The sequence below is a fragment of the Zerene cesonia genome, unplaced genomic scaffold (assembly GCF_012273895.1).
Source record: "Zerene cesonia ecotype Mississippi unplaced genomic scaffold, Zerene_cesonia_1.1 Zces_u005, whole genome shotgun sequence".
Taxonomy (NCBI): domain Eukaryota; kingdom Metazoa; phylum Arthropoda; class Insecta; order Lepidoptera; family Pieridae; genus Zerene; species Zerene cesonia.
Genome location: NW_024045135.1, coordinates 799,514 through 809,182, shown reverse-complemented (window position 1 = coordinate 809,182; position 9,669 = coordinate 799,514). Strand labels below are relative to the sequence as shown.

General features: G+C 33.7%; 2 protein-coding genes across 2 annotated transcripts in view; both read right to left on the bottom strand.

Moving 5' to 3' along the window:
- LOC119838771 (15-hydroxyprostaglandin dehydrogenase [NAD(+)]-like) overlaps positions 1-590 on the bottom strand; it is a 3,025-nt gene extending 2,435 nt beyond the window's left edge. Inside the window, exons 1-2 of the mRNA XM_038364873.1 lie at positions 489-590; positions 22-258 (exon numbers count right to left, since the gene is read on the bottom strand). Of these exons, the coding sequence (XP_038220801.1) occupies positions 22-258; positions 489-590 (339 nt within the window). The remainder of the gene's footprint in view (positions 1-21; positions 259-488) is intronic.
- A 4,563-nt stretch (positions 591-5,153) lies between these two features.
- LOC119838770 (15-hydroxyprostaglandin dehydrogenase [NAD(+)]-like) lies at positions 5,154-7,372 on the bottom strand. Its single transcript, XM_038364871.1, has 5 exons — positions 7,170-7,372; positions 6,725-6,961; positions 5,991-6,167; positions 5,622-5,782; positions 5,154-5,301 (listed from the first exon to the last, which is right to left on the bottom strand). Exons 1-5 carry the CDS (start codon positions 7,263-7,265, stop codon positions 5,154-5,156), a joined length of 819 nt encoding a protein of 272 aa, XP_038220799.1. The 5' UTR covers positions 7,266-7,372.
- Between the last annotated feature and the right edge of the window lie 2,297 nt (positions 7,373-9,669).

Sequence of the window (9,669 nt, the reverse complement as noted above, 5' to 3'; positions counted from 1 at the left end):
ATTATTATAAAGTTTACTTACGAAATTCAAATCGATTTCTTTTTGGTACATATCAAATGATTCGTCTGCTATGCCAGCATTGTTAACTATGACATCAATGTATTGAAACTGGTGGTTGACTTTTTCGAATGCGTCTAGTAGTTGATCCTCCTTGCTAACATCACATTTTATAAACTGTATTCTATCCTTGCCATGTTTTCCCGCCAAATTTTGTACCAATTCATTCGCCGCGCTTTCATTGATATCTAAAATAGTTACCTGTGATAATATAAAGATGTGCTATAAAATCAGATGAATTCATAACAAAAATTGTATCACCTACTACACACCTACATACACCTACATATACATATATATACACCTACATACTCAAGGACAGAATTTAAATTTTAATATAAATAATATTAAAATCTCATGGCATTTATATCCCACTTCGATAAAACATACGTGACTTTCTTTGCAAGAAATTAATTATACTTAAACTCTACACTCACCTTTGCACCTTCATTTAAAAATGCCTTAACGATTTCAGCTCCGATACCATTAGCTCCGCCCGTCACTAAAGCCACTTTATTTTCTAAAGTATTCATAATGAAAGTTGTTTAATAAAAAAAAAAAACAATATTTTTTTCTACAAAGTATACGCCAGATTAAAATACGCCATGCGAAATGTGCGAATGTCATTTACCTTCATTTAATATATAGGTGGTGTTAACGACGTAATATCATATCTCTCTGAATACATAATTTTAAAATTCCGTATATTTTTATTAACCTAAACGTTCATTGAAATTATTCAATTCGTAACGTATTTTTCAAATTTCGTCCGTTTTATGTGCCACTAACAACTTGTAAGTATACGTTATAAAATATAATATAATAATATGGTATATTTTACATTATTACTAGCTATCCGTCCCCGGCTTCACTCGCATACATTAAAATTATTTTTATACTTCGTGTATTTTTTAAGGAATAGGAAAATAATGACGACGGGTAGAAAGAATGGACTGGGAAGCGTGAAGTCAACATTCTTTTTTTATCCTTCGGTATAGATAGACAGCTCCTTTTTTTTTCTAATGCGGCATAGCCTACATGTTGAACCAGATATTGGTCCGTTTCCCATATAAAATATTGCCAAAATCTGCGAATTGATTTTTACGTGATTGACGCACTTACGAACATAAAAAACTAATCATATCGTCTAAACCATATCGAACCTGATCCTGGCGATCGATGGCGAATCGATAAACTCATGAATTTATTGCATTGTTTCGAATCTTTACATAAGAGTACAAAGTTTGAATTAAATCTGTCAGTTCAGTGGTTCAAGGAGTCGGTTATATGCAAACATACAAACATACATGCGACGCTAAAAATAAATAAATAAATCAAGCGTGTTAAAACATCGGATTTAATAAAGTATCAAAATGTACATAAAACTAAAATGTAAAATATCAGAACCAGTTAATTTTGCACATAAACCGGTCTATATAATGGGGAGATAAAAGAGATAAAAGGCAATAAGCCTTTTATCTCCATTTTGTTCTTTTTTTAGTATACAATAAATAATGTGATAAAAATGGATTGGTATAAATATTCACATAATAAAGATATTCTTATAACAATGAAGTTTGCAACAGTAGGTATATATAGGATTAAGATTTCTTTAGGATGCTTTGTGATATTTGTCTTAGCGAATACGAGCCATAATAACGGAAGTCATTGGATGTTTGACAACACATTTTGTTGATACCTGAGTCCTGATGTTTTTCTACGATCTAGTATGTAAGGTAGGTAAGCGAAACAACCGTCCATAGGAATCTGTGGAGGTCCCTGAAAATGTATTACCGACTAAAAGGTCGCACGATATTGGAGGCCACACGTTCTGTACGCGGATTTATGGGCTTATTGAATGTTTAGAAAGTGATGGTGTTCCTTGCTGTGGCCTCTGGCACCAACTTGTTGAAACCACAGCTTTACCTATTACAATACCACTACGATTCAGCGGACCTTCCTTATATTTTTAGTTCCTTATCTCCAGTAGTAGTAGTCAATCCTTTCCTACCTTTTCTGGGTAGGCGGGTAGCCCATCCGTGTGTGTGACAGTGTTCATAAGTGGTGATCGCTTACCATCAGGGGAACCTGCAGCTCAATTGTACGCTTATGATACATACAGAAAAGATTGAAGTAAGGGTCGAAAAGCCTTCCCGTTATACACGATGCCGAATAGACTCATAGTCATGCAGTGCAATGCCAAAACGTATGATGTGTGTACTGTACTGCCTGTGTGTACTGTTTACATTACTGTACGGATATTATTTATTCATTTTCATTTACTAATATTATAAATGCGAAAGTGTGTAAGCATGTGCGTGTGTTTGTTACTCTTTCACGCAAAGACTACGATTGCAATGAAATTAGGTACGTAGGCAGCTGGACAACTGGAAAAACATATAGGCAACTTTTTATCCCGATATTCCTACGGGATACGGACTTACGCGGGTGAAAGCGGGCGCAGCTAGTATTTTATATGTGCAAAAAGGAAGAATGCCCTGCTCTACGCATACATAACGAAACTGATATCACAATTTATTTATGATTATTTATTTAACCCATTAATGTACTTCATAAAAGAATAAACTCATAAAGAGAAAAATTACGCACACCAAAGACAATCGGCGGCGTTATCACTGTGCAGTGATCTCATGCATTTATCTTTATCTTCGATTAAAGTTTGCTTGTATTTTTAGTTGGTTTTTAAATTAAACTGTAAACTTTTATTCCTATATAATGATCGAAATACAATCTTAGACGATAGTTATTGAAATGTTGGTATATATAAAAGAACCAGATTTATATATTAATGATGTCGTTTGTACATTTACATTATCTTTGCGTTTTAGTATTCGCTAATGCACTATTCAATGGCTAATATTGTTAAAATATGTGATGGTATCGAACAATATGAGTTATTAAAATGTCTTATGTTTGCTCACCGGAAAGTTGCATAAATTTTTTTCTAGGCGTAAATAATTTGGTTCCTCATTGAATAATTTAAAACCTTAATCCATGTGAATATACCCAGTACAAACTGTAACTATGATAACCTTAAACCGCCTTTGCAAAGGTTTGAACATGTGAGATGTGACCATGTGACATAATTGTATTGACGGAATTAGCAAAGCTCCTAATCTAAAACATACCTTTTTAAGAGTAGACATGTATATGATAAAATAGTTTGAAGGAGATACAAATATAACTTTGCGAGAGTTAATGCTGATACCTATAAAGAATAATATCTTAATATTCAGCTGTCCATGGATAAGCTGCGCACTTAGTATCTACGCGTTGTAATGTAATCTTGTCCTTTTTAAAAGTACCAAATAATCACCAACAATATAAGATAAGCTCTTAACTGATCGTGTGTCTGTAACACTTGTATAACACGCTCATGTCAACATCTACTAATAATAAACACGCCAGTAATTTATATAAAAACTTTCATATTACAGGAGTAGTCCGTATAATCGAAATTATGAAATAAGTACCTCCTACAAAAAGCAAATCAAAGGCTATAAATCTATAAATTCAAACTAACAGTGAACGCTCTTACTCACCACTGCTTCAGCATTTCGTGGCTTAAATAGATTAAAACCTTTTAATTCACCAGCAGAACGACCTTGTCGAAAACCGTATTGGCGGTCATTTAACAGCTGGTTTCCTTCCATAATTCTTTTTATTATTTTGGAGAGTGAGGACAGTTATGGCAATAAGTATAGGGCTAGATATAACAGATCCTGTTAGTGTAAAAGGACGACTCTCGCAGTAAAAGGAGGGTGTCTGCTGTTATTAGGAATTATAATTTAAGTTGTAGATATGTACTATAAATTTTATTTTGTATTAGCTGACCCGGTAAACGCTGTTCCGCCTTATTCTTATCATTTAGGGTCATAAAAAATAGATGTTGGCTGATTCTCAGACCTATCCGATATGCACACAAAATTTTATTTGAATCGGTACACCCGTTTCGGAGGAGTAAGGTAACTTTATATATTATAGGTAGGTAACACTGTGATACGAAAATTTTATACATATTAGAAGATTAATTATCATTTTAGATTTTATTTCAAGCAATTTTTTCAAGTAAAAATACACATATTCTATTGTCAAAATGAAGATGAATACAAATTAATAATTCTAGTACACCATTTATTCAACCAGCCAAAACGTAAATTTATTTCGCAACAAAATGAACATGCATATGTTTCGAGCCTCGACTTTAAACGTAAATTTCCCTTCTCTCTTTTAGCATCAAAGAATTTCATTCATGTCTGTAAAAAGGTGGCTTTGAAGCATTCCAATTCCAATGAAATAGTTTTGTTACAACACGCTCCGACTGACACAATGAGCTGCGTCGTTCACACGTGAATGTGAATGGAAAGTGCGCAGTCAAGTCTCTGATACTTCGTTTCTGTTAAAGAAATGTCCAACAAACACGCTTGTGTTTATAATAATATTTTAAGTATTTTTGTCTTTCACTTGTTCAGTTGGTTGCCTGGAAGAGAGCACTTGTAAGTGATAAGGCCGCCTTCTGTGCTGTATGTTTTAGCTTAAGTTTTGTTGTATTTATTTCTGCTGCGTTGACAGCACAATAAAGTGTTTAAAATAAAATAAATAAAATAAAATATTTAGCTTAAGGAAATTGGGACTTGTTTTTTTCTAACTAATACGCCACGATTCTTAAACGATTTCTTTATTATAACTTTTTTATGTCATAGTCGTTAAGGGAGCTGGTGGGTCGCTTGATGGTAAGTGTTACTACCGCCCATGAACATTTGGAGAGGTTGATTACAGACCTTAGGCCTCTACAAACAGATTGCTAACTTTAAATTGGAAAGGGATTAAGAAAGGATTGACGACGAATAAAGGAAAGGTCTGAGAAGGGTTAGGAAAAGGATATGGGCCTCTGGCTCCCCTACACAGTACCTAGTATGCTACTATTTAATGGGGGGGACGTAATTCCCCGGTGCGAGCCAAAGCGTACTCGACTCCCACATACAATGTACATAGTAAAACAACAAATTCATGAAGCGATGTGGCCATATACCATTCATTTTAATACGCAAAAAAAGCAAAATTAGCATTACTTTTCAAATATTTACTTTTTCACCCATTGTTTCGAAAGCTTGGTCTATGTTATCAGATATGTCGCAAATTTTCCCATTGTTCACAAGCCAGACACTTCCACTTTCACCATTTGTGTAACATTCAACCACTCCCCTAGCTGCTACTTCTGCACTGTAAAATTAAATAATAATTAAAACCTACCTAACACGCAACGATTTTATAATGAAACACTCGTCTTTTAGGCAATGATGCGGACAACCAGTAATGAAGGAAAATATTTGATTTTCATTACTTTAATTAATAAAGCAGAGGAGTTTGTTTGTTTGTTTAGTTGAACGCGCAAATCTCAGCAACCACTGGTCCGATTTGGAAAATTGTTTCAGTGTTAGACAAGCTATTTATTGAGAATGCTTTAGGTTACATAACATCAGGTACTATGCAGGTAAAACCGCGGGCACAGCTAATAAATATATACAATCGTAACGACTTACGGTTGTACAGGACTTCTTAATGCGATATTACGCATAATTTGTTCACCGTCGCGATTTATTTGCTCATCAAAGCTTTTCGTTGTCAACAATATATTTGACTGCGTAACTCCGAAACAAATCGTGATCACCCTCACATTGGTTCTAGAATAATATTCTTTCATCTGCGGGTACATACAAAACCACGTTAAATTTGAAAGGATTGGTATATTTAATCTTGTTCTATTTTGAAGGGATAATTATAAATTCCTCTCGCATTTACATATTGTCATATAAAGAAAGTAAAACTATACCCCTGTTTATAAAGCATATTCATATACAAAGGACGGACTGTGCATTGTAAAAAAAAATATCTGATTTAAAATTACTCACGCCAATAGAGCTTCCGAAGTGGATTAAAGCACACTTAATGGCTCCGTATAAGAAGAGACCAGGGCATATCCTCATAAGTCCACTAACCGAGGATACATTGATGATGGTGCCTCCTTTACCAGCTTTGTCCTTACGCATAAACTCGATTCCTCTCAACGATGAAGTTATAACTGCAGTCTAAAAGTATTAGATATATAAGTTGTTTGCCCCGACTTCGCAGGTGGTACATCTGTAGCTTATGTCACTCAGTGAAGTTGCAGATTTAAAAAAATAATTTTTGAAATAAGTGATAAAGTTTTGAAAGAAATTATACAAATCTTTCCCCCACAATTCTTTTTATAATATTACTTTAGACAGCGAAATAATGAAGACCATGTAGATATATTGCAAGAAAATTAAGAATTAAAAAAATATCGTATCTATTATCATTGCCACGGATATTAATTCATTATTTTGTTCATGAACGTTCTCATATTATTTACTTCTGTTGTGTGTGAATACTTTTAAATTATATACCAAAGTAACAGTCATTTGATTTGAAAACAGTCATTAAAGGAGATTAAGTATTTTAAACTATCATGTTATGGTTTGACGTATATCATCTCATAACTGAACCAAATTGAACCATAAGCCTACAAACACTTTGGTATAAACCAGTGATAAAAATCGTAACGTGTTTAGTATCGACACTTTCGAATCAGTTTGTTCATATTTTTATTATTAGTTTTACTTACGAAATTCAAATCGATTTCTTTTTTATACATATCAAATGATTCGTCCGCTATGCCAGCATTGTTAACTATAACATCGATATAATCAAACTGGTTGTTGACTTTTTCGAATGCGTCTAGTAGTTGATCCTCCTTGCTAACATCACATTTTATAAACTGTATTCTTTCTCTGCCATGTTTTCCCGCCAAATTATATACCAATTCATTCGCCGCGCTTTCATTGATATCTAAAATGGTTACCTGTGATAATATAAAGACTTGCTATAAAATTGGCTTATTTCATATAAAAAGATCACCTCTGTATTAAATATAAGGGACAGAAAAGAAAATCATTGCTTTCATTTTTCATTTCAATGTTTTTTTTATTAGGTATTAAAATTTGTTTAAATTGTGAATAGTTTATAATTTGTAAATAGTAATATTTACATAAATAGGGCAAACTGCTTACCTTTGCACCTTCATTTATAAATTCCTTAACGATTTCAGCTCCGATACCATTAGCACCACCCGTCACTAAAACCACTTTATTTTCTAAGCTATTCATACTAAATTATAAAAAATTCTTTACAAGCTTTGCGTCTATCAATTACACAGTAAACGTCAACTCAAAGTACGCGATACGAAATGTGCGTCTGTTATTTCACCTTCAATTAATATATAGGTGGTCTTCATGACGAAAAATTATATATCTCTGAATAATTTTAAAGTTCCGTATATTTTAATCAACATTCTCTAAAATATTTCAATTCGTAACGTATTTCTTTACGTCGTCTTTGTAATGTGCCACCTATTTGAACCTATAATAATATAGAGATGTCTATTTTATATTGATTAAAGTTTTAACTAATAACATAGGTTTCAATTGCCATAAGAATCAGGTCAATTTTTATTTAACATTTATAGGGACATGCCATATCTACAGGTTTTGTTTTTATCTATGACTACTATAAATTAGTTTAATAAATTGCATAATTTGATGGGAAAGATAAATATGAGTCTGATAAAATTGTTTGAATGCACTAACCTCAGGAACAAATGGACCAATTTTAACTATTCTTTCACCTTAGAAATGTGATTCCTTTGTGCTATGTTTATACAACGGGCAAGGTCGGAGCGGTGGGCTTGTTTTGAATAAATTCTACTAATGTCCTTCCTACTATCCTACTCCTACTATATTACAAATGCGAAAGTTTGTGAGGATGTGTGTATGTTTGTTACTCTTTCATGCAAAAACTACTGAAACAATTGCAATGAAATTTGGTACGTAGACAGCTGGATAACTGGAATAACATATAGATTAATAAATATATAAAATAACTTTTTATCCCGATATTCCTACGGGATACGGACTTACGCGGGGCTCAGCTAGTTTAATATAAGGCTGTGTGAAGTTACAACAAAATTAAAAAATTTTCTGCTTGTCTGGTCAACTTTGTTTTATATATCTATCTTTTATATATATAAAATTCTCGTGTCACAGTTTTCGTTGCCATACTCCTCCGAAACGGCTTGACCGATTCCTCTGAAATTTGGTAAGCATATTGGGTAGGTCTGAGAATCGGCCAACATCTATTTTTTATCCCGATATTCCTACGGGATACGGACTTACGCGGGTGAAACCGCGGGGCGCAGCTAGTTGTGATATAGATATGAAAAATGTAATACGCGTGTGACACAATACGAGGAAATGTCACACATCCAATCAAACGGAATTTGGAGATGGAAGATTATATTACGTTTTCTAACGTTACATTTTGCGTATCAATTGTTTATTAGATACGGAAATAATCAGTCTAAGTCTCCTTGTATTGTCTCTAAAGACAAACGTTTCTCTTTTTGTCTTAAAAACTTTCGTGTCATTTTTCTGTTATTAGGAACTAGCTTTCTTCCTGCGGCTTTTGCCGCGTAGTCATAGGGATAAATGGACAGTCGGGGGTTTCCACGCACATTTCCAGTTCCCATGGGATTTCCGGGATACCGGGATATCCGGGGACAATTGCGAACGGGACTCGTGATCCTAAGACTTTCCATGCAATTAAACTAAAGGGCAATTTTAAAAAAAGTCACCCATCCAATTTTTAACCGTGCCCATAGTAACTTTAATTCTGTATTATTCGGTGTTATAGTGGCAATAGAATAACATTATCACTGAAAATTACGATTTATGAGTTACAGATGTACGGACAGACAGATAGACGGACGGATAGCGAAGTCTTAGTAAAAGGGTCCTTTTTTCCCCTTTGGTTACGGAACCCTAAAAAGAAGGATGGTATCAACGAGCGAAAGCGATTATTTGCATTACCGTCACTGGCCATAATGCGTGTCATTATCAACAAAATTTATCAAATAATATTGCACCTGTACCATTAACTAGCTACGCCCCGCGGTTTCACCCGCGTAAGTCCGTATCCCGTAGGAATATCGGAAAAAAAGTTGCCTGTATGTTATTCCATTTCTTTATCTATCTACGTAACAAATTTCATTGCAATCGGTTCAGTTTTTGTGTGAAAGAGCAATAAACACACAAACTGTCGCATTTATAATATTAGTAGGATAGGATAGGATGTAATATATTGTTGCAATATACGTTCTACAGATTGACAATTATTCGAAGGTACCTTTACATAAATCACAAAGAAAGAAAATCATGTAAAATACAAAAGAAAGATAAGCAATACTTTAAGAAACAAAGACAAACACGCGGTGATAATTAATTAAATTAATTAAATTATTAACCAATTATATTTAATCAAAATAATATTTCCGTGAACGTATTTCACAATAAAATAAAAATGCCTGCTTCAGGCCTCGACTTTAAACGTAAATTTCCCTTCTCTGTTGAAGCATCAAAGAATTTCATTCATGTCTGTAAAAAGCTGGCTTTTGAAGTGTTTTCCAATGAAATAGTTTTGTTACTATGCACTCCGGCTGACACAATGAGTTCCGCC